Raw genomic sequence first — 25151 nt, 5'->3', positions numbered from 1 at the left:
AAATTTGTTTACAGTTGGTTATACTTCAAAGTTGTATGTAGTTATGCCACGCTTATTACTTACTATTAAGTATTCTGAAGTATTCAATTATGTCAATTTAATTTAATTTAAACAAAATTTTATTATGAATGAACACAACACAATACAAAGATCAAAGTCATACATATACATTAGTAAATAATAGCTAGGTTGAAAATTATAAAAATATACATGCATAAATCAGTAGAAATGTATATAGCAAAACAAATTAAGAAGAACAAAAAATATATATATAATAGCCGATGATATAATTTAAATTTATATTTTAACATATTTGGCTGGCAACTATATTAATAGTTAATAATTAATAAGAAAAAATAAATATGTTTTGGTTCTGTTGTATGACAATTGAAAAACAAAGGTAAATAAAATATCATACAAATTTTAGTATTAAATGTTATTATGTATCATGCATTAATTTATAAATTTACATTTATATTATTAATCATATTTCAATATCCATAAAATAATGAAATACTTAGCTTAAGTATACATCAAGTTCAATTTATTCACTCAAACCATATCAATGGTACATGAGGTTCAACAATATATATATACAAAAAATAATATACAAGATACATGTGAAATGGCAGAACAATTCATATAAAGTAAAGATAACTATGGAGGACAGACTTTTTCATATACTCTATTTATCTAACAGCATAGTTTAATCAATAGTTTGGAGTCAGCAGATGACAACAATTCTGAGAATTTGAAAAAGAATGGTCTTTTACAATATTTACTAGGGAGATATTTTTTTTCTACATTCGGAGAAAAATTTACATTCAAAATTTATACATTTTAAAATGTATCGATACTCATCAGCTATTTGTCCATTATTACAAAGATTACATAGTCTATCATTTTTGGGAATTCCAAACCATCTCCCAGTCTCAACTGGAAGATGATTATTTGTTGTTCTTAGTTTAATTAAAATTGTTCTAAATTTTTCTGGTAGTAAGGCTAAATATATGTACTGATCTAAGTATCTAAGTTAAGTTAAAATCTGCTTACCTTAGAAAGATGAAAGATGTAAGACATTACAATGTACCTATTTAAATGTAAAATTTAAATTTAAATCCCAATTTTAGATATAATTGAATTTAAATACATCTAAGTAAATTTATTTATATTTAGGTACGTGCCAAGCAACATGCCCTGTGTTGTGATGGCTATATATATATAATTATATATTAATCCAAAGTCTCTTCTTGTCAATAGAATAAAAAAAAAAACTTTCAAACACTTTTGAAATTTTATAGTCATACATGATTAGTAATTTTAGTAATTTTTCTTCAGGTCTTTCAAGGCATCTTGTCTGCTTTGCCTACACCACCAACCGTGGAGATGTTCATGGTGGATTTTGAGCTGTTCAACAAATACAATAAATACAATAAAAAATTAAAATGAATTAATAATTTATCTATTTGTAATTGTAAAATAAAAATGAAAGAATAATGTTTCTGTTTGTAATTGAAATAATTATTTAATTGATATCAATATGATTGATTTCTTTAAGAATACAAAAAAATACTTAACATTTTTTTGTTGTTGTTTATATAATCTAATATCTTGACCATCATTTCAGGAGCCTGGAAAGCTATCCACAGCACCTTTCCTGATGCTGTCATCAAGGGATGCTGTTTCCATTGGACCCAAGCCCTCTGGCGCCGCATCCAAGACCTTGGCATGGCACCCACCTACATGAGACGGGAAGCAACACATCGTTACCTCAAGCAGTTGATGGCCCTCCCATTCCTACCACACCAGGACATCATGGCAGCCTTCCAGACCCTCACTGGCCGGGCCAGCACAGAGGAGCTGCAGAGTCTGGTGGCCTACATGGAGAGGCAGTGGATGAGGAATCCTCTCTTCCCTCCATCTTCCTGGTCTGTGTATCGCATGCCAGTACGCACCAACAATGACGTCGAAGGGTGGCATCATAGGATCAATGGGAAGGCCGGACACAGAGGATGTGGAATGTATGTGCTGTGCCCTCTCCTTCTGCAAGAAGCACGTCTGGTGGAGGCCAAGGTCCATAGTGACAACCTGTGCCGCAACATCAGGCAGTCCACCACGACGGTGCAGAAGAAGCTTACAAAGGCCTGGGAGAAGTACGACGTTGGAGAAATTAGTGCAGGACATTTCCTACGTACTTGTGGTTCGGTGTATGCGCCCGTCTCCAAGGACTAACCGAGATTTGAAGACAACGAGAGAATTGTGAAATGTGAAATGATTAAATGATGATGTGAAAGTTTACTATGTAAAGAGACTGTGCCTTATTTATATGCATTATTTATGTATTATTTATGTATTATTTATGTATTATTTATATGTGCATGAGTGCCGGACACTTGCTATGTTTGTGCCATTCAATGAATGCCTGTTGGGACTTGTGACATGAACTAGTGATGTGGAATTTATATTTTGAAATATTAAGTGATACAATGTGATACAATGTGTTTTATTCATAGTTACTGTATGAAAACTATTATGCCATGACATATAATATTCAATATTTATATGTGACAATATTTATTGTGTATGATGAAAGAAAATAAGAAAATAAAATGAATAAAATTTAAAACAAAAAAATGAGTTCTCTCTCTTTTTCTGTTATCAGTGATTATTCCTTCCTCTTGAATTATAATTAAATACAATTATATATTCTTAAACCTCTATTAAACTGGGGAAATTAAGAAAAAAAAATCTGAAAGATATAATTTATTGATATTTTAGAATTATGAAATAATCACCAGCATATTTTGTTCATTCCTTTACCAGTATAAGTCTGCAGAAATGTTTTGACATGTTTGTGTACTGTGAATAATTAAAAATTAAAACACTCAGACAATATTATGAATTAAATAAATATCCAACCAAGACCTATAATTTGTTTGAATTTTCAATTTGTTTCTAAGGGGAAAATGCTCAGATATAAATTATTATCATATTTCAATTGAATTTAATTACATCCTTGCCCTAAAATCATTAAAAAAAAACACCTATACTTTTGACTTCAATGTTGACAACCAATTAATGACACGTATTCCCCTTATACCTGAAACCATACACCTGTAATTGCTACCGAATATCCATTGTATACCCTATAGTGTGAAGCCCTTCCTATTTACCTGTATATACATATATAAGCAGGTCGAAACCACTCGGGTCGTTACCACGCGGGTCGAACACGGAATCGGGTCGTAACCACTCGACACCCTTGAGAAGATGAAAACAAATTCGTCATCTTTTCTTTCGTCTATCGAGTTTCGAGTACACCACTACAAATGATGAAATATTTGTTTTCAGGATGTTTTTATACTTTCTATCCATCGTAGCGTTGTGTACCTGTCTTATAACAATATTGTTTTTGAAGTTTACATCTCTGAAGCATTTTAACAGTGGAAACCAACATCAGCAGGTGGTACTTAAATTTCATCATGTTTTAGTAATTTGTTTCTTCTTGATAATTTTTTTCTGTGTCCATCATGTTTGTATTTTTTCAAGTTCTAACTTAGTGATGGTTATATTTTAGTAATTTTTAATATAATTTTTCTAACATTACAGTAGAACTTGTCATCATGGTGATGAAAGTATGATGCACAGTTTTATGGTTGTTAATTGTTTTTTAACCGTTATTTATATCACCGTAACAGAAACATAAATACAATATGTGTTGGGAAAACTTGAGCATGTCTGGCACTATCACATGTCAATGATTTAGTAATATAGCTTGAATTAGCTATGTAGCTTGAATCAGCTTAATTTAGCTAATAAATTAGATTTCATTCTCTCCTCTCAAAACATGAAGTTTGCATTTTTTTTTTCAGTGAAAGTTTTCAGCTTTAAAGTTTTCCATGTTTACAATAAATTTTTTATAAAATTCTAGATTCATTGAATTGCATTGCCTTGAGAGAGTTATAGAGACTTTGCACTCAATGTTTTGTAAGATTTTTGGTTAGGAGCCTATATAAAGCAATGATTTTTTATAGTTACTTCTCTTTACAGAGGAAGGTCAACAAGATAAATGCTAATATCCAGCAAAATTAATGTATAGTTATCATACTCAATCATGCCTTGGTCACCACACAAAAGGTGTATACATGCAGTTACCAATTCGTTTAATTGAACTGCATCTTTTGCTGAAAAATATTCAAAACCAAGACAGCAAATAATTGATTTGGAATTTCCTTTTTAAAGTCCCTAGTACAAACATGCATATAAGTAAAACATTCTCATATTTTTTTGTCTATTTTTTGCTTAAAAAAATTAAAACCATATTGAAATACTTATCAAACTATTTTTAAAAGTATATTGACTTGTTATCATTTTTAAAAGTTGATAAATGCATCTTCTTAATTACAGGGAATCATATCAATTTCTGCAGTGGAATTTCTGAAGCTTCTAAAGAAGTCAAAGGTTAGTTTTTCAATACTTTATGATTTCTTTCAAAAAAGTACTAAATGTTTGATCACAATTCCATTGCTTGCGCCCCAACACCTTTAAAACTTAAAGAGTTCAAAGAATTTCTGTAGTAATTTCATTTTATTTGCAGAACAATAAATAACTTAACATTAATTAGCTGCAAGTGCTATGTGAAGCCTTTTCAAATGAAATCTTTATGCATGTGTAATAGCGAAATTTTTGCCACTTTTTCGCATGTCAGTTTCAGATATAAGTATTTATTTTTTAATGAAAAACAAAGAAAAGTTAAGTTTATCATGTTTATCACTAAAATCCCATACAGACACTATTACATTTTGTCAAATTTATCTGTTCTTTATTCTAAGTGCTAGTAAATGCTTTACTACTTATGATAAGTAGATCGTTCATGATTTAAGCATTAACAAACAGTAATGATATTTCTTAGCCATTTCCTGTTGGACTTGTGAAGAACTGGAAGATTTTATCATGTCAGAGTGGAAGCAGGATATGGACAAGGAAACTAACGACCAGTGGGGGAGCTGATGTCAGTGTCATTGCCAGCTTTATCAAACTTCCTTCATCTGCTCAGGTAAAGCAGAATTTTCCGGGCTATGATAAGACATGGCTAACACAAATCAGTGTTCAATATGTCTTTTTTTTTATCATGACAACAAACATTAAATGAATGTTTTGCTTTATTGTCTTTGCAACACTATGTCAGTTATTTTCTGAAATATTTTGTTAATTTCCTGATAATGTATTCCAAGCATTATTTATAAAAGTACACCACAAGCCAAGCATTATTTATAAAAGTTTACCACAAGCAACAAGGATCTTTTCCTCGATCAGTTCAAATGCAAATCTACATTACAGTAAAACTTGGTTATTACAAAGTCAATGGGACCTATGAAATTACTTAGCTATATCCATAATTCGTTATATCTGTATAAGGAATTCATTAAATTTATTTAGCTGGGGATCCAAGGTAACTTCGCTATATCTGTGAATTCGCAATATCCATGTTCATATTAAACAAGTTTTACTGTATATGTTCACATTAGGTTATCCATCATACGCTGAAGGATGTATCAAAGACTGCTGAGTGGAAGCCAGGGGTGGAGACAGCCAATTATAGAGCCTCCGAGAGGCCAACCCTCCATAGATCCTCCTCCTCATGGATGGAATCAAATGTGGGGGTGGATCAAGTGTTAGAAATAGGTGTGGATCCTGTCTTCCAAGGAAATGATAGTGTAGAGAGCTGTTCAAGAATGTTAACAAGGTATCAGAACTAATAGTTTGAAAATCAACAATATATTACATAATCACTAGTCCTGAGGTGTATGGAGTGTTTGAGAACTAAAAAAAATACCTGGCATATATATGACCACATTAATCTTATAAAATTTCAATTAAAAAGATATGTATGAAACACTTTGCCACAAACTATGACCCTTTTCTATTGAAATATATTGTTGAATACTGAAGATTCCTAATTATAGGTGAGGAACTAATTTCCTCCTAATTTTGCAAGAAGCACAGAAGCATCACTTGCAAAATAATATTACTCACTTTATTTTTTGTTTATGCTGCTGAAATCCATTTAAATTCTGTTGATAAACTGTCCATTCATGAATTATTACTCTTACCATTTGAAAATAAAGAGCCAGTTCGCAATAATAAATACGCACAAAAAATAAGGAATCTGCACTATTCTGCAGTATTACATACATTCACAATTGTGATGTGAGGAGGTCAGACAGTGTGATAAATCGAAGTGTAAGTATCTATCTTACCTTTATCTTACCTTTATCAAATCCAATGTATGTGCTCTTTTATTTATTTGTTGTTATAATCTAGGCATTGGCATCGTGAGGATAATGGTTGCTGCTGGCTTTTGGAATCAGATACTGACAAACATGAGCACATGTTTTACCTTTTACAACCATTAGAAGGTAAGTAGTACTAAGGACAGAAGATGATGACTAAAATACCAGGCTTTCCATATGCATGTACCATACAAAAGAAATGGATGAACTTACATATTTATAATGTACTATATGAGTGGAATTTTTAGTTACAGGTAGATACAAATTTACTGATTGTCCTAAAAAATCAGTATTAAATAGAAACAAGAAGTAATTTTAGTGATTTGATTTTGCATAGGAATATAACAGTAATCTCTAATGTGGATTAAATTGTTAGTGATATTTTAGTTTAAAGATTTCAACAGCCTTGCTAAATATAGCCAAATTGAATCCTTGTTTAAATTTCTGCTTATGTTAAGTATTTACTGATATACCATAAGTAGAAAAATAATCAATACTTTGCATGGAATGACTCAAGACTTATCTCTAGTTTCCTTGTAAATGACTGAATGGAATAAGACTTATCTCTGCTTCCTTGTAGATGTTGAAACATCGTTACTAACTATACTTAGTTACTCAACCAGTCCTGCAATGTTTACAACAGTGGAAAAGACAGTATCAGATCATCTTAGTTCACTAAAAGACTACATTTTCCACAGAAAATTGAAAGCTACTCCTTTTATTGATCTTAAATTACCCAGCAAGCACCACACATTTCGTGGATTTGATGCCTTGTCTTCCAGTGATGATGAAGATGACAGTAACATTTTCCAACAAAAGTTTCACCAACTCCATCCGGAAGAAAAACATGCCATCATACAGAAGTCGGAATCCATTTTGAAACTCTCCCCAGTGAAGTCTTCTGCCAGACAGCGAACATTATCTGACAATATGAGTATCAAAGAATTATCAGGCAGTGATAGATCAAGACCCCGGTCCCAAACTCACCCCCACACATGCACATTAATTAAAGAACCACAATTCCAGGACAATAATAATATTGATAAATCAGCTTCCAGTGAATTGGTGCTAAAAGACAATGGTGCTATTGTAACAGAGTCAAAGTTTAAGAGTGACACAGCATTAGAGCTGACTCAGAATCACAGCCCCCCAGTGACCAGGGAGGGGGAGAGAAGCCGGATAGTAACCAGGGAGGTTGTGGATGAGTCGGTCAGTGACGTGTCGGACCTCAGTGAATCTTCTAGTCCAGAGAGGGAGGAGCAGCATGGTACAGGTGAGCACCACAACAAAAGAGATGTTTTATTTAATACGAGAACTATATTTTAAGCATACAAAAAATGAAAATCTACCCATCGATAGAAAGTATTATAGCTACATGTACTTGTAGGATGAAAATGCAAAATTTATGTCTCAAATGAACACAAACCAGTTGAGTCGGACTCGCAAAACTAATGTGAAATTAAAAGTGATTTTTAGCTCTACTGGTCAGAGACCAGAAGAGCTTATGCGATAGTAAGGTGTCCGTCGTCCGTCCGTCTGTCTGTCTGTCCGTCTGTAAACAATTTTTCAAAACGCTACTCCTCCTACAGTTTTGGTCTGATTTCAATATAACTTGGCACACAAGTAGACTACACTAAGATACATAAAATAGTGCATCGGTTTTTGATTTCGATGAACGGTGTTGCTATGGTTACTAAAAATAGAATTTTCTTTGAAATTCCTTTAAAACGCTACTCCTCCTACAGTTTTGGTCTAATTTCAATATTACTTGGCACACAAGTAGACTACACTAAGATACATAAAATAGTGCATCGGTTTTTGATTTCGATGAAGGGTGTTGCCATGGTTACTAAAAATAGAATTTTCTTTGAAATTTCTTTAAAACGCTACTCCTCCTACAGTTTTGATTTGATTTCCATATTATTTGGCACACAAGTAGACTACACTAAGATACATAAAATAGTGCATCGGTTTTTGATTTCGATGAACGGTGTTGCCATGGTTACTAAAAATAGAATTTTCTTTGAAATTCCTTTAAAATGCTACTCCTCCAACAGTTTTGATTTGATTTCAATATTACTTGGCACACAAGTAGACTACACTAAGATACATAAAATAATGCATTGGTTTTTGATTTCGATGAACGGTGTTGCCATGGTTACTAAAAGTAGAATTTTCTTTGAAATTCCTTTAAAATGCTACTCCTCCTGCAGTTTTGATTTGATTTCAATATTACCTGACACAAGTAGACTATACTAAGATACATTAAATGGTGCATCGGTTTTTGATTTCGTTGAACGGTGTTGCCATGGTTACTAAAAATAGAATTTTCTTTGAAATTCCTTTAAAATGCTCCTCCTTTTACAGTTTTGGTCTGATTTCAATATTACGTAACACACAAGTAGACTACACTAAGATACATAAAATAGTGCATTTGTTTTTTATTTTGATGAACGGTGTTGCCATGGTTGCTGAAAATAGAATTTTCTTTGAAATTTCTTTAAAACGCTACTCCTCCTACAGTTTTGATTTGATTTCAATATTACTTGGCACACAAGTAGACTATACTAAGATATATAAAATAGTGCATTGGATTTTACTTTCGATGAACGATGTTGCCATGGTTACTCAAAATTGAATTTTCTTTGAAATTCCTTTAAAACGCTAGTCATCCTACAGTTTTGGTCTGATGGCAATGGCTTCTTTTCTCATCCTTTGTTATAAGTACAAACCAGTAGAGCTACAGTCTCGACAGAGACTTCTGGTTAGTTTGAGAATTGATATTGAGCCTACTAAATATTGTGAAATGCTAATATGTGCCTTAATGTATAGTTAAAACAATATCAAGTAAATTTGTTTTCATTTGATTATAATATTAAACTTATGTATACAAAATTTCAGATGATGAAAAGCATGCTAAAGAAGTGGCAAGAAACACAACATTGGCCAACCAGGTGGCAGCAGAGTTACTGGCCTTGGTGAGTCTCATGAATTCTGATTATATCTTCTTCACATGACAGTAGGGTAGACACCATTTGGAAATAAAGTAAAATTTCATTCAATCAAGCCTCTGTTAAAATCATCTTTTTTCATCATTCCAATTTTTAATCTAATCTGAATCAATCATTCTTGGCACTATGAGCTGATGCTGTGCCAGTTACAGCATTAATATACATGTATTGAATTAGCAAAATGAGAAGGCAACCTACTTTTGATAGACCACTGCGATTATCCAACCATAGTGGATTAAGTACTGATGAAGTACATTTAATTGATTAATTTTGTAGGTTCATAGGGTTTCCAATTTAGATCTGAAGGCCTCACCCCAGCAACAACAGGACTCCACTGGAGGATGGATGTAAGTCTGCACGCTAGAATGTTACTGACAACTTGTCAGCTATTCTGTGTTTGGTTTCTTCTGGTGTCATTGCTGATTTAAAAATATCTGTTTGTAGGTTTTGTGGCTTTGAGAGTGATGTGGTGATCATCAAGCGCCAGTTTCACAACATCAATTTATCAGGAAGGTTTGTAAAAATTCCTGCGCATTTAATGATTAATAGAGAGGATTAATTACTTTTTAACAGTTTATAATAAATCACATTTGATATATTTTCATAATTTAATTCTTGGTATATGTTGATTTTTTTTCTTTTACTCATAACAAAATTATCTGAATATTTTCAGCTCTGACTTTACATTTCTACATAGTTTTGCATCAATTCTGCATAAGGACAAAAAAGAATGCTAGACAAAAGTTAGAATTACTGTAGACGTACTTTTTTCCACGGGGTCATAATTCCGCGGAATCTCAATTTCTGTTTAATCAATGGGTAGAAAATTTCTTAGACTGTCACTATATGCCTTACATTTATATTAAGTATGCTTGGACAAAATTCCGCGGAAAATTTGTGGCCGCGTACATAGCGTAAATTTATACCACACGGAAAAAGTACTTCTACAGTATCATTACAATTTTAGCTACATTGGTAAGGGCATTATCCAAGCTCCCCCTCAAGCTGTGATGGATGCTGTAAAGAATCCCAGGACTAGATATACATATGATGACAGCTTAAAGGTATTAACACACATAATTAACTGTATGTTATGAATATTAAGTAATGTAAACTCAAATACAGTAAGCAAAAGTTGCTAGATAGTGATAATGAGATTTTCAAGCTACCTGGGTAGTTTGCAATTTCAAAATAAATCGAATATGGAGGCATAGAAATTGAATTGTTTGAAAACAAATTAGTATCAAAATTACAGTTTCAAATTTTCCCAGCCATTTTTACTCGTAATTGATATGTAGTAATGTACAGCTTGAACAAGCCAGTATGATATAATGATCAATACAATATTTTGAAGATTATTGTTAATTTTTGCCACTGTTTTTAAGTGTCCAGGGAGTAGTCTTATTTAAGAGGTCATAACTTCTTAACCAAGGTACATCTTACAGAGAGGACAAGCACTGAAAAATCATGAATAAAAATTTATCTCTCTGTAAGTGGTGGCCTAAATGTTAATGTAATGTTAAATTTAGTACCTGTACACTGAGCTTTCGTCTACATGTATTTAATTTCAAAGGATTGAAAGAAAATTTATTAAGTAAAAAAAACCTTGATTAATCCTTAATTGAAGGTCAAGTTATGTATTTTGAGATACATGTATAATGCAAAAAAGAAAAAAAAACTATTTGGGCTGTAGGACTGACTTGATAGAGATTGTATACTGTTAGACTAGTTATTGAATATGAATTCTGACAATGAGTTGACAAAACAACTAATTACCTTACTATTTGTAGAGAGTAGATATCCTGCAGCATGTCACTGAGAAGATTAAAGTCGGTAAGTTAAAAACATGTTTCTTCTACCAACACAGAAAATATCAAGAAAAGAACAAATTATTAAATTCTAAAAAGGTACGGTTTTCTGTCAGTTGGTCTTTCTGTTTCAGTGTACTACAGTAATGAGATACTACACAAGTTTAAGAAGTATCAGTATGACTGGTGTGTGATTCAGAGTGAGCGACAAGATGGCGAAAAACTTGTCTTATCCATGGAGTCCGTAGATAATGACCTTCCAATCCCAGCTGGGGTCAACAGGATCAAGGTCAGTCTCCATCAGGGTCAAACTCACAGGGGTCGAAAGGAAAACTTGTCAGTATTTTGTTCACTCGTTGTTAATGCCTTTCTGCGGTAATGTATGTCAGTAATGTACTTTACGTCATCTGTTGTAGATTCTGCCGAGTGGTTGGATCATAGAGCCAGTTATAAGGGACAACAAAACAGTTTCCTTGGTGACATATGTCATGCAGGTAAACTGAATAAAAGAGATTTTAAAAAAAACTATACAAATGTTAAAAAAGTTAGGTCATATCAGTTGGCTAAGTAAGATATCATGCCATATTTCAGAGCAAAAAAAAGTTGAAATTCATAGTTTTGAATGATTTGATTTACATATACCAGGTAATATATACACTGTTTGTATATTAATTATATTCCTGTTTTGTGCTTTAGATGAATTATGGGATGTGTTCGGATGGAGCAGCTGATAAAGTACTGATAGATGAGATGGTATCAAAGCAGCCCCTCAGTATAGCCTACCTCCGTCAGTACTTACGCCCTCCCCTCGCCCTCACTCGTAAAACTTCACACTCCAAGAAAACCTTATAACAGGGGTCCTCTAGTCTTAAGCACTAAACTGTTCATTGATGTGTTCAAACTAGTTTTTTTGCTGTTGACTGTGCCAAAACATTTTTTTAAATCTTGAACTTGTAAAGAAATTGACTTGATTTGAAGATTACCAGGTTATCCTCTTTTCAATATTAAACTTAAATATACTAAATAGAAGGAACAAAGTATTGGATATTTTTTACATGAACAATAAATATGTACATTCTACTTTGATGTTGTGTAGCATGAACAATGAAATCTAAGTACCAAATATTGTAACTCAGAGATAATTTTGACATACAAATGTACTTTTATTCCTTGTCATTGTGCCAGTAGTTTTCAAGTCTTGTTTTTGGTTCTAGCCTGTTTACAGCACATGAACTTTATATTAAAATAGGTGTTCACATTTTTTAGTGCAATTATAGTCACAGTGGTCAAAAGCACAGTCTGCACATGTTCATATTTAGTGGATTTTTCCCTCAGTAAACACATGTATAAGAGGCTTTAACATAAAGGTATGGTGCATGTTCATACTAAAAAAGCATTTAGTTTTTATGTAATGCTGAAGATAGGGGTATGTTTGTGAGATATTATATTTTGAAATTGAGCAGAGTCAACCCATTTGTTCAGTTTTAACCTTGTATCCAATATAAATTCCCTGATATATTCTATGACATTAAGTTTTGTGTATCTATGGTTGTAATGCTTATTTATACCCCCATTCTGAAGGAGAGGGGGGTGTACCATTTTACCCTTGTGTGTCTGCCAGTGAGTCTGTCCGTAACAAGTTTTGACTTTGTTTTCTCAGCAAGTACTCAGCACAGATGAAGGAAATTTTAGCACACTCTTTGTTTAGACATGCCATATGGTGGGATTCATTTTTGTTTGAATCTGATGCCAACTTCCTGTTTATCTGTGCATTCATATTGGAGTAGGGCATTTGCTCACATACCTCTTGTTCTTGATCGTTTCTTTTTTAATTTTTTTTGTCTTGTTTTTTTTTTTAGCTCACCTCAACGAAGTTGGGGGGAGCTTATGTGATACCGTCGGCGTCGGCGTCCCGGGTTAAGGTTAAGTTTTTTGGAGCAGTTTTCTTTTTAAGTACTTCTATGTTCTATATTGATTAGACATGCATGGAAGATGTTTCTAATGTGTTTCATTGTACCAGTCAAAGTTTCAGATGCTGCAATTTCAGCAAAGGAATGACCAGGTTAATGTTTTTGGTGCAGGTTAACATTTTTGGTGCAGTTTTTGGTGTAGGTCTCATTTCCGAGTAACTATAAGCCCTATAATGACCAAACTTACATGGATGGTACATCTTAGGATGCGTACTACCAGATGCTTCGGATGCTGAATCTGACCTACATTTTCCGGTTGAGTGAACAGGTTAAAGTTTTTGGTGCAGGTTTCATTTCGAAGATACTATGAGCCCTATAATGACCAAACTTGCATGGATGGTACATCTTAGGATGCATTCTACTAGACTTGCTTCGGATGCTGAATCTGGCCTACATTTTCCGGTTGAGTGAACAGGTTAAAGTTTTTGATGCAGGTTTCATTTCCAAGTTTCTATGAGACATATAATGACCAAACTTGCATGGATGGTACATTTTAGGATGCATACTACCAGTCTTGCTTCGGATGCTTAATCTGATCTACATTTTCCGGTTGAGTGAACAGGTTAAAGTTTTTGGTGCAGGTTTCATTTCCAAGTTACTATGAGACATATAATGACCAAACTTGCATGGATGGTACATTTTAGGATGCATACTACCAGTCTTGCTTCGGATGCTTAATCTGATCTACATTTTCCGGTTGAGTGAACAGGTTAAAATTTTTGGTGCAGGTTTCATTTCCAAGTTACTATGAGACATATAATGACCAAACTTGCATGGATGGTACATCTTGGGATGCATATTACAAGCTTGCTTCAGATGCTGAACCTGACCTACATTTTCCAGTTGAGTGAACAGGTTAAAATTTTTGGTGCAGGTTTCATTTCCAAGGTACTATGAACCCTATAATGACTAAACTTGCCTGGATGGTACATCTTAGGATGCATACTACCAGACTTGCTTCGGATGCTGAATCTGACCTACATTTTCTGGATGAGTAAACAGGTTAAAGTTTATGGTGCAGGATTCATTTCTAAGTAACTTTGAGCCCTATAATGACCAAACTTGCATGGATGGTACATCTAAGGGTGCATTCTACTAGGCTGGCTTCAGAAGCTGAATCTGACCTACATTTTCTGGATTAGTGAAAAGGTTAGTTTTTTATACAGGTTTCATTTCCAGGTAACTTTGAGCTCTATGTTGAACAAACTTGCATGGATGATACATCTTAGGATGCACGTTAATGGACTTGCTTCAGATGCTGAATTCGACATACATTTTCCAGATAATAGACCTCGTAAAAGTTATGGGTGCAGGTCTATCACCAAGAAACTATAAGGCTTATGTAAACCAAAGTTGCACAAATGATGCATCAAGGGATGAAAACTCTCAATCTTGCTTCAGGTGCTGGATTTTAATTACATTTTCATGATGAAGAACTAGTTTTAAGTTTTTATATAGGTCTGTTCCAAAGTATCAAAATTGCATAAATTTTGCATTTTTGGATGTACACTTTTTGTTGGTTAATTGTGTGACTTACTTTGCCTTACGTAAAGACAACATTCGTTGAGGTGAGCTCTGTAATCTCTGATTACCTATGTTTTATATAAGGAGACAATTTACTTTTTATCTTGGTTAGAGAAATACCATTTACCTATATATATTTTATGACCTTATAAAATTATTTTGAAATCCATATTATTTCTTACACTATATTACTACTGGTAGTTTTAGCACACACACACACACACACACACACACACCCTCACTCACACACACACAAATGGTTAGATGTACATGTAGTTAGTGATGAATACTGTTTTCAAGCTTTATTTTATTTCTTTTATACATTTACCAAGTAAGTACATACATTTACAGTAGAACTACAAAGTGCATTGTACATGTTCAAATAACTTATTAGCATACAGTTATTAACATGAAAAATGCACAACGTACATATAATTCATATGTATCAGGTGTAAATTTATGCTTAATATAATTATATGAAGTGGGATATAATGCTTATTGTACAAATTGTATGCACCATGGCTAGAGTGTAGATAGTACTGTACATATTACTTGTAATCATACAGTAAAGATTGGTAAAACTGTACGAGCACTGTACATTTTACTAGGAATTATACTAGTCTTTTATAAGTAAATATGCGTATATGTTGATATGGGTCAATTTCTGTATTATGCCACTTTAATAACTACTTAGTATGTTTCCATTATTCATTTTAGATGCCTTTCTTGATGTATATTATATTCACATAACTATATTTTCAATTGCATTGTTGGAAATAATTTCAGAAACAAATTCGATAAAAAGCTTAATTTTCCTTTCTTGCAATTTTTCCATGTAAAATCTTGCCAATATGATATTATCATTAAGCCATCTGTAAAACATTATTTGTTTGCTCCCTCCCCTGACTAAATATGGCCCAACTCAAGACTTTTTTGTAAGTTGTAGGACAGTGTATTGTTTCCCCTATTTTGTCTTATCCTGGAAAAAAATTGCCCATCTATTAAAGTAGCTGAATCAATGTTTTACTCAAAGTCAGGAGAGGGCAAGCAAACATAATTTTAAAGATGTCTAAGTTTCAACTACTCAGTAGTGTACATTTTATCATTTTTTTAAAAATGTTATTTTTGTAATTTTTCTTTGCTAACATGTTAGTATTTAAACAAATGCATGCCAATAAATGGCTTTTTTCAAAACTAAGAGCAAAATAATACTCAATACTGCGTACTTACCCTAGATGCCAGTACAGTAATGATTTTGTAACCTTGCTTTTTTTCTTTTCTTTTTTTCTTTCATTTTTTTCACCACCCAGTATTATTTGCAATAGAGATTTACAATGAGTCATTTATTTTTGATGTTGTTTCCTAAGTTACAGTATATCTTTTTAGCACAGTCACTGTAGGGGTATAGAAAATAGTCAATGTATAATTTTTTTTTTTCATTATAGTTCTTCACATGACATGTTTAAGGATGAATCTACAATGTTATGTAATTCTCATAATTATGTATTGTGTATTAGTGTGTAGATAAATAGGTAATTTTAGTTGTTCACTGAATATTTCACATTTCCATATTTCTCTATTTGTGGAAATAGAATGGACACAAAACCCATGGCTTGCGACGATGACTGAATATATACCAGTGTCTTATTATACATGTACTACAAAGACTTCCAAGTTCTTTTTGTTCAGTTTTCCATTGTGTAAATTTCCAAGCCATCTATATTATTTGAAATGAAGGTAAAATTTAATCTGTATCTTGAGTATTTGAAAATTTTCAAAACAAATGAAAAAATGATAGAAAGTGATTACTTGTATTACTTATATTACTTCTTATCAGGGTTTATACACACACACAAGTTAGATTGTGTTGTAAAAGATTTTAATTTTTTTCTCCAATTGACCTCCTCAAATTCAGAGGTAAAGGGTAAGATATGGTAACACCCAAATTTTTCCCCTTTTTGATGTAAAAATAAGAAAAACAGTTAAATTTGTGATAGTTTGCTGTGAAGAACTTTAAATGTAGAGTTTTATAAAAACCAGCACGAAGAACATAAGCCTACAAAGGGATCCCAAAGTAGAACTTTGTCAAATTTGAAATACTTTTCACCCCCAGAAAACACAGGGCACAACCTTTCATATCTGAAATTCTTATATACTAGATGCATCTAATACTGATGCAGAAAATTTATACATGTAAATGCCCTAAGTGAACCTTGTTCTTTAGTAGGCAAGCCTGTGCTCTGTGTTTTCTGAAGCAAGATATGTTATAAAATTGATGAAATATGCATGGAAATGAGAAAATTTGAGAATTAATCAATATATTTTGTTACCTTTTTGTACCCCATATGTTAGAAGCAATAATTATTTTGTAAGAGGGATTACAACAGATTTTAAGATTATGAAATATTGCATGGTTCTTAAAAACACCACAAACCAAAAGCCAAAAGGGGGGTCTTACCCTATCTTGTCCTTTATTCATGAGGGAAAATCCGGTGAGTCTTGAATACTGTACCTATCCTAGGTGGATATGCACATGTAGATCAGGTAAATAATGCATGATCTCGGCTGAGTCAACCAACTATAACAATATCTTAGAATCAGGAGGAATGTTAAGTAATAAAAAATGTTTAGAGAAGCAAAACTCAACAGGTACTTCTTTTCAAATGTGCACAAAGTCAAAGTGTTGTAGAATATACATGTAGTAAATACTATTGTAAGATTTGTCTAAAGTTTTATTTTGTTTAAATATAGTATCCTTTTAACCACAGATACAGTATATATAGTGTATTTGTAATGAATTATAGGCATGTTTGCTCACAATTTTAGATTCAGTTTCACTAATACAGTTGGTTTAATTTTTTTTTTTTTTTTTTTTGTTATTTGATGGTTAAGTACTTTGATGAATATTGTTGATATTATTATAGTTGAGGATTCCTAACTGCCATTTATTAAAGAATTATCTTCTGTAATTCAGTCAGGCCATTCTTGCTGTTCTTGTTTTGTTTGGGTCATTCCACGTTTCTTTTCTTTGTATAGTATCCATCCATCTTTTTAAAAAGAAAACATACAGTATACCGGTACCTATCTATTTTTTTTTTTAAAAAGTTAAAAAACAGACTGTAAGAAATTGATGAAATCATAATGAAACCATTGAGATCCATTCTTTAGCAAAATCTAGGTATAAAGCACAAAAACCACACCTACTATGATGTATATCTGTAGAAATTGACAAAATTCAAAGATTTTGACCAAGTGTGTAATTTCAGGACACCTAATTTTGTTTGGGTTTTTTTTACTGAATGAGATATGTCAAAAACCAAGATGGATGCTAAACATATTTTTAAAAAATTGGAATGGCCTTGGGTATTTGCACCCATCATGTTGCTGAGTACAGTGATATTGCTGCATGTATCATGGGTATATTGGTTGCTCAAGATATCAATAAAATAATATAGATGATCAATTTGTTCTCTTTTTAGTCCCCTTCCGGTGAAATCAGAGGGGGCTATAGGTTTCCTTTGCGTCTGTCTGTCTATCTGTCTGTCCATCCATCCGTCCGTTCGTCTAGCTGTCCCTGTCTGTCTGTCAGTCTGTCCTACTTGGTTTTCCGCACTTTTTTTTCTAAACGCTTGCAGATATTGAGCTTAGCCGAGTTTTGGTATGTGAGTGCATCTTTAGGAGTTACAGATAAAGTTTGAATTTCATTTTGCTTCATTGATTTTTGACAGAATTATGGCATTTTGAATTTTTCATAATTGTTTAATAGCATCGGTTTGTGCTGCACTAAATGGTAAATATGAAGTGAGAAAAAGATGTTGAATGTCAGAGTTGTGGATTATTTTATTAGGTTAAAGGCATTCACAACCTAAAAATCAAGCAGTTGATGTTGAATGTCAGAGTTGAATGGTCTTTATGTGGATTATTTTATTAGGTTAAAGGCATTCACAACCTAAAAATCAAGCAGTTTTTCCTTGGACATAACTTTTGCACATTATAAAATGACATCCTGAAGAAAAAGGGGTACCCGGTAGGGGACTTGTATTGCTTATGCAATACTCTCATATTGCTTGTTTAAAGAACATTATATTTACTTGTTTAGTTATCATGATGCAGAATTTGCATTTACATGTACATGTACCTCCACCTAGTAAGTTCAAAATTGATATCATGATAAATTAAATGGCAGGCATTATGTAGTTTTTTGTTCAGGTCATGGTTTGAACTTTATCCCTCATAGAAATGTGACAAGTTTAGCTCACCTGAATCTAAGTGAGGGTTTCTGATTTTCTGTATTCTCAATCTGTTGTCATCATTGTTAGCAATTTTGTTGTCGTAAACTTTTCAATTTCATCTTCTTCTCCAGAACAAGTAGGCTAATTTCAACCAAACTTGGTACAGAGTATCCTCAGTCAAAGTATATTCCAGTTTATTCAAATGAAAAATGATTATTCAAATGTTTTGCCCACAATCAATATGTAATAAAGATTCTCATTAAATTTCCTTCAGGGTATGAGAGGAGTTATTTACAAAATAGCAAAAAATTAAAATGCCCTCCACTAAGGGGAGATTATTTACAAAATAGCAAAAAATTAATGGCATAATTGAAACATCCTCTTTTCAAGAACCTATGGGTAGAAAGATGAAACTCATGTGGCATCATGGTAAGATAGTGTAGATTCAAGTTTGTTCAAACTATGACCCCCCCCCCGGGGGGGGGGGGGGGGGTAGGATGGGGCCAATGGAGGGTCAAAGTTTAACATAGAATTGTATAGGCAAAATCTTCAAAAAAAATTTTCTCAAGGGTAGCAAAGCTATGATTGATCATAGTTATATGGAAGCAACCTCAGTTAGTGAAGATTCAAGTTTGTTCAAATCATGACTCCAAGGGTTAGGGTGTGGCTAAAATAAAAGTTAAAATTTGAAGGGGAAAAGTCGCAGTTAGTCAAAAAAATATGCAAGCATCCTTAGCTAGTGTGGATTCAATTTTGTTCAAACCATACCTTCCTCCCTCTTAAGGGTAGGTCAGGACCACTTATGCAAGTAAACTTTTCAATACTAAACTGATTGTTGCTTTTTTCCTTAGCCACAGTGCTCAGATGAGTGATCTAGCCCCTGGACCTCTTGTAAAAACGAAGCTTTAAAGGCCATTCAATTAATACAAACCAGAAGAACAAACACAAACCTCTAAAACATCAGAGGCAGGATCAAATGCCATGGGGGAGTGAGCATCCCCAGCAGACATGCCACACCCACTCTTTGTCCTCAGCTCCTATAATCGAGAAGTAATGGCCATTGGGGGAAATCCGTAGACAATTCAGTGTGTAAAAAGGCAAAAAAAAATAATATGAAAAACTTCAGTCAGCATTTGCCTTAATGGTAGATTGTATTTGCTGACAAGGTCATTCTGTTTACAACAAAACGTAAGAAATGATATAACTTTTTACGAATTGTTGACGTTCTTGTTTCATCAACAGTTTTGTTGATAATCTACCTTGTTTTTGAATTTGCTCGTACGCAGAGCATATGCTTGTGTATTAAATCATTTGAGAGATATTTACCCCTTAAAAAAGTAATCTTTATTTACCAATTTATTTATCAGTGTTAAAAAGAACCAGGCTTTGTATAGTATCGTAAAGAAGGTGGGTCCAAAAAAGTCTGTTTTTGTTGTTTTTAATTTGCATGCTACATGTATAAGGCATTAATGAAAATTCTTAAGGAGGGGCACACCCCCCCCCACTCTCTCTCTAAAGATGTGTGCATTGTGGCAACGCACCTTTTAAAATACACACTTTTTTAAAGCGCGTTAAAATTTAGACAAAATCAACGCACTGGTACAAAATCAACACACTTTTAACGCACTTTGAAAAAAAATTCAAAGTGAGTTAAGAGTGTACATCGACATTTTTAACCATGGACACTTCACGCACATTGAAAATATATATATATAACAATAATCTGTGACAGAGATTTTAGAAATGGACTGCATTATTTTATTATATTTCTTTCGAAAAACTAAAGAATTATCTACTCTCACCGAGAACTACAACTTTATGGAAACTTCTTTTTGATGGGCTTAGAAACTTGGACCTCATTTTTGCCGCATTTCTCGGACAGCCAATAAGGTCAAATTTGAAGAAAACAAAAAAAAGAAAACTCTCAATACAGTCAAAAGTATAAGGCAGTCCTTAATTAGTGCAGTGAATTTTAAATCTTGAAAAAATTGAAAGTCCGTGGATAATTATTGCCATCATACCGATATTAGGCGTCGTAACTTGGAAGGGGTGGGTATCCCCCTCAATCCCAATTTTTTTTTTTTGCAACGATAATAATATACATGTAGGCATTTGCTGATATACTGACCTATCCGTGTACGTTTTCTTCAGATTAATATCAACACGTACACTTCGAAAAGAACTATTCTTTTTTTTTGTTAAGAGCGTTAACTTTGTCCCAAATTTAACGCACTTTGGAAAAAATTTCAAAGTGCGTTGTAACAAAGCCTTTCAAGAGAATTGCCGAGTCTAGTGTAGGAATGACGCTTCATTACACATATCATTTAATTACCTATTAGTATAAAAGCCAATGGTGTAGAAAGACGCAATGCAGTGTCCGTTTTATGGTCTTTTTCATTTCTACTTTATATGCATGATATGAGCATCTTATTGCCATACATAGTTTTTATATCTATAACACAGAAAGGCCCTTGAAGGAATATTCCAAGAACTTCATACAATGATTGATGTAAAAGTTTACATGTGATATACAATAGATAAATTTTCATTGCCATTGTCTGAGTTATAAACTGATTTCTTGCCTCTACTGGATATTTCCTTTAGTTGTTGAGTTATTTCCCCTAAAAGGTCCCCAGGATTATCATCGAATGCATGTCTATGACAATAATGAATGTGCGGGCATTGATGACAACAAACCATTCTATCTTTGATTTTTCTTACTTTCTTTCATAAACATTTGAGGTCGATGCTCTTGGTTCCTTCCAAAGGATGCTACCTATCATGAAATCACTGGTTTTCTTTCTAATATTCATTGCTATTGGTAAGTTAAAAAATAATTCCAACAACTTTCTCCGTAATGTATTGCTTCATTTTAGCGATTTTAGTCGTGTTAGTTTAACTTAACCAATTTAAATAGATTGTACTTGGCGTTTTCTGAAATTATGTTGACAAGATGAAAGTATAAACCTATAACCCCAAAAATATATGTACCAAACTGGCAAAAAAGCCGAGTTTATAATGTACTTTATTGCGAAAGGATAACATGGGTTCTTCTGCCATGGTTTCATACACTAGATGTAGTATTTACCCTAACAAAAAAATACTATAGTTAACTATAGTTAACTATAGTTTACTATAGTTAACTATAGTAAATAAAAGTGTCAAAGTTTTCGCCAAAGTTTTTCAAAGTGTCAAAGTTTTCGATAAAGTTTTTCAAAGTATCAAAGTTTTCCATAAAGTTTTTCAAAGTGTCAAAGTTTTCGCCAAAGTTTTTCAAAGTGTCAAAGTTTTCGTCAAAGTTTGTCAATATTTTCGTCATTTTTCAAAGTGTCAAAGTTTTCAAAGTTTTTCAAAGTGACAAAGTTTTACATAAAAAAGTGTCAAACTTTTCGAGTTTTTCATAAGTGTACTTTTTTAAATTTTCAAAGTTGGCGATAAAGTTTCTTAAAGTGTCAAAGTTGGCGATAAAGTTTTTCGATTGTTAAAGTTCGATAAAGTTTTTTAAAGTGTGTTTTTGATAAAGTTTTTCAAGTGTTAAAGTATTTTTTCAAACACTGTTAAATTTTTCGATAAAGTTTTTCAAAGTATCCAAGTTTTCGATAAAGTTTTAAAAAGTATCAAAGATTTCGATAATGTTTTTCAAAGTTTCAAAGTTTTCGATAAAGTTTCTCAAAGAATCAAAGATTTCGATAAAGTTTTTTTTAAAGTGTCAAAGTTTTCAATAAACTTTTTCAAAGTTTTAAAGCAAGGTTTTCGATAAAGTTTTTCGACTTTATAAAGTGTATTTTTTCGAAGTATTAAAGTTTTCGATAAAGTTTTTCAAAGTATAAAGTTTTCGATTTTTTTGAAGTATCAAAGTTGTTTTTTAAAGTGTCAAAGTTTTCGCCAAAGTTTTTCATGTCACAACGTTTTTCAAAGTGTCAAAGTTTTCGTCAAAGTTTTTCAAAGTGTCAAAGTTTTCGCCAAAGTTTTTCAAAGTGTCAAAGTTTTCGCCAAAGTTTTTCAAAGTGTCAAAGTTTTCGTCAAAGTTTTTCAAAGTGTCAAAGTTATCACTATAGTAAATCAAAGTTTTCAAAGTGTCAAAGTTATCACTATAGTTAACTATAGTAAACTATCGTTAACTATAGTATTTTTTTGTTAGGGTAAGGGGGGGGGGTATCGGTGCATTTCATTAATAAATAACACTTTATAGTGTGTATTTAATATAATCTAATTTATTTGTAGCTCAGGTATGTGGACAAATTCCGGTAGATTCCCCTACGGACTTTCTAACAACAGGAAATCAGATTGACACGACTGTCACCCGGACAGTTGTAGATAGGCGGATACCCAGTACCCGAACAGCCGTCGATATGCGCGTGCCTCTCACCAGGACGACCGTCATTACCCAGCAGCTGCCTGTAGATGTCCCTATGTCCGCGGGGCAGGGACGCCCCCTCCAGCTTAGTCCTGATGGTCAATGTCCAACTTTTCTGTCCCGTTATGAGGGGGATATTCTTGTTATAAATCTTGTTCCGGGAACCTGTGATATGTAATTTATCTTCCAAAGATAGAATTTAAGTTTTAAAGAGTGTTTGAGTAGGTTTCTTGTAAAACGTGTGATGTAAATGTTTTCTTGAATAACATGAACTATTTCTTCAATCGTTAGTTTTTATCTGAATTTGGTTCGTCAATTTTCTTTAAAAATTAATTACATTCAATATTTTAGACATCTGTTATCAAGATTTGGTGGCATAAAGTTTTTATTATGTTTATCGACATGTCTCTTTATCAGCAAAATTTTTGATTGGTATGAGCCAGGGTTTTTATATTTCATATGTCATTGTGTGTTTCTTATGACAAGACATTTCCTTTGGTATCAACATATTTGACCTTTTCGTCTTGGACTTTGACCCACTTTTGCAAGATTTTATAAAACTCTTTTGTTTTTTTTTTCTCTGCACATGAATCTTAGTACAATTCTCAGCCATCCTTGGACTTTCAGTAAGGCGTGGGATTCTTGGCGCTTTGTAATTAGCGTCTCTGATATAGCGAATTGATTCTCATTTGTTAAAAAATTGATAACACCAGGAACTTTAAATTGTTGTTGACAACGATGAGGCAACTTAATTCCATCTCTTTGTCGTACGAGACACTTTTATTGGATACTTGTATTTGCTACACGTTGACATTCACCCGAATTTCTATCCAATGTATATTTCAAAAGTGAAAAAAAAATGTGTAAATTTCTGACGCTAATTATGTAACGTCGAGAATACAATGCCTTGCTGAAAGTCCATCCAAGGATAACAGAATTATGATATCTTTGATCTTTCTTTCTAGGTTAATTTTTGTTCAAGACCAGACACATTTGTTTCCAGCGGCAGCTGACATTCTCATGAATACGGGCGCGGGGTATGTATAGTAAAAAGGCTTAAAGTAATATTGGGCACACCTTCATATGTGGCCACTGATAAAATAAAATCTTTATTTGAAGACGAATTCGATTGCCAATGGTGACTTTCCGGGGAAACAGTTCTACCAACAGTATAGCGACAGGCTGTCCCATGATTCCACTGCGGTATCTAGGACCTAGAGTAGTTCTGGACACCATCCCAGGCCGCTGTCAAATGTAAGACTAACACTGCTATACAAGGTCATCTCTCATGTTTAATTATTTTATATAGCGTGTATGAGTTTAAAATTGTTTAAGAGTATAAGTGTTATTGCCAATGAACAGATTCATCATTATAACCTATTCTTTTATTTTTCAGAGTTCTTGGAATTCGAACATTTCCCATTTTAGGACAACTTAATACTCCAGGCCTTGATAATCAGCTACCGTTACCAGGGGAACCGAGGTTGTTTTTGAATTTTAATTTGTTTAGTATACAATATACATGTAATTTCTCTGCAATTTTGTTTACTATAAATATTCTTTCTCTTACGTTGTAGATGGGTGACGAGAGCAGTTTTCGAGAGAACAAGCGGGATTCTCTGATGATTTAATCTGAATCAATAAAATTCATCTCTATATCATAGATGTAAACATGACGTACTTATCTTGATACCCAATTTCTTTATGTTAAAATTGCAGAATGAAATATATTAAACTGAAAAGACAACAGGAGTCGTTGTTTTCTGTTTATTAATTAAGCATCCTCTTAATTAAGTTTTTTTTCCACCCTCACTATTTTAATGGTTCAAAGTACAAAACTGCATTTATTTTCATTTATTATAGTTTAAATTTACTAATTATCGCAAAAAAAAAATATATATATATAGGTAGCCATATTATCTAAGACGGGAGACATAAATAAACAGAAGTGTATGT

General features: G+C 32.9%; 3 protein-coding genes across 3 annotated transcripts in view; all 3 read left to right on the top strand.

The window, feature by feature from the left end:
- Positions 1-25151, top strand: part of LOC134238092 (uncharacterized) — a 381131-nt gene that overhangs the window by 328391 nt on the left and 27589 nt on the right. The window lies entirely within an intron of this gene.
- On the top strand, positions 3268-12964 carry LOC134238090 (uncharacterized). Its single transcript, XM_062720216.1, has 14 exons — positions 3268-3463; positions 4408-4461; positions 4913-5056; positions 5529-5746; positions 6325-6419; positions 6874-7566; positions 9195-9271; positions 9581-9651; positions 9749-9817; positions 10272-10368; positions 11095-11137; positions 11247-11401; positions 11529-11606; positions 11809-12964. The coding sequence occupies exons 1-14, from the start codon at positions 3353-3355 to the stop codon at positions 11962-11964; spliced, it is 2061 nt and encodes a 686-aa protein (XP_062576200.1). The 5' UTR covers positions 3268-3352; the 3' UTR covers positions 11965-12964.
- Positions 21499-24932, top strand: LOC134238100 (uncharacterized). The gene is made up of 6 exons (XM_062720224.1): positions 21499-21659; positions 23063-23369; positions 24161-24232; positions 24315-24449; positions 24592-24678; positions 24773-24932. The coding sequence occupies exons 1-6, from the start codon at positions 21608-21610 to the stop codon at positions 24816-24818; spliced, it is 699 nt and encodes a 232-aa protein (XP_062576208.1). The 5' UTR covers positions 21499-21607; the 3' UTR covers positions 24819-24932.

Source organism: Saccostrea cucullata, unplaced genomic scaffold, assembly GCF_032062105.1.
Source record: "Saccostrea cucullata isolate Sc308-1 unplaced genomic scaffold, CSIRO_AGI_Scuc_v1 ctg568, whole genome shotgun sequence".
Taxonomy (NCBI): domain Eukaryota; kingdom Metazoa; phylum Mollusca; class Bivalvia; order Ostreida; family Ostreidae; genus Saccostrea; species Saccostrea cuccullata.
This window is presented reverse-complemented; position numbering and strand designations above follow the sequence as displayed.

Coding starts and splice junctions, on each gene's coding strand:
- LOC134238090 (XM_062720216.1), top strand. CDS start 3,353: ATGTTTTTATACTTTCTATCCATCGTAGCGTTGTGTACCTGTCTTATA. Junction 5,747..6,324: donor TGTTCAAGAATGTTAACAAG/GTATCAGAACTA, acceptor GTTATAATCTAG/GCATTGGCATCGTGAGGATA. Junction 11,138..11,246: donor CACTGAGAAGATTAAAGTCG/GTAAGTTAAAAA, acceptor TTTCTGTTTCAG/TGTACTACAGTAATGAGATA.
- LOC134238100 (XM_062720224.1), top strand. CDS start 21,608: ATGCTACCTATCATGAAATCACTGGTTTTCTTTCTAATATTCATTGCT. Junction 24,450..24,591: donor ATCCCAGGCCGCTGTCAAAT/GTAAGACTAACA, acceptor TTTATTTTTCAG/AGTTCTTGGAATTCGAACAT. Junction 24,679..24,772: donor CCGTTACCAGGGGAACCGAG/GTTGTTTTTGAA, acceptor CTTACGTTGTAG/ATGGGTGACGAGAGCAGTTT.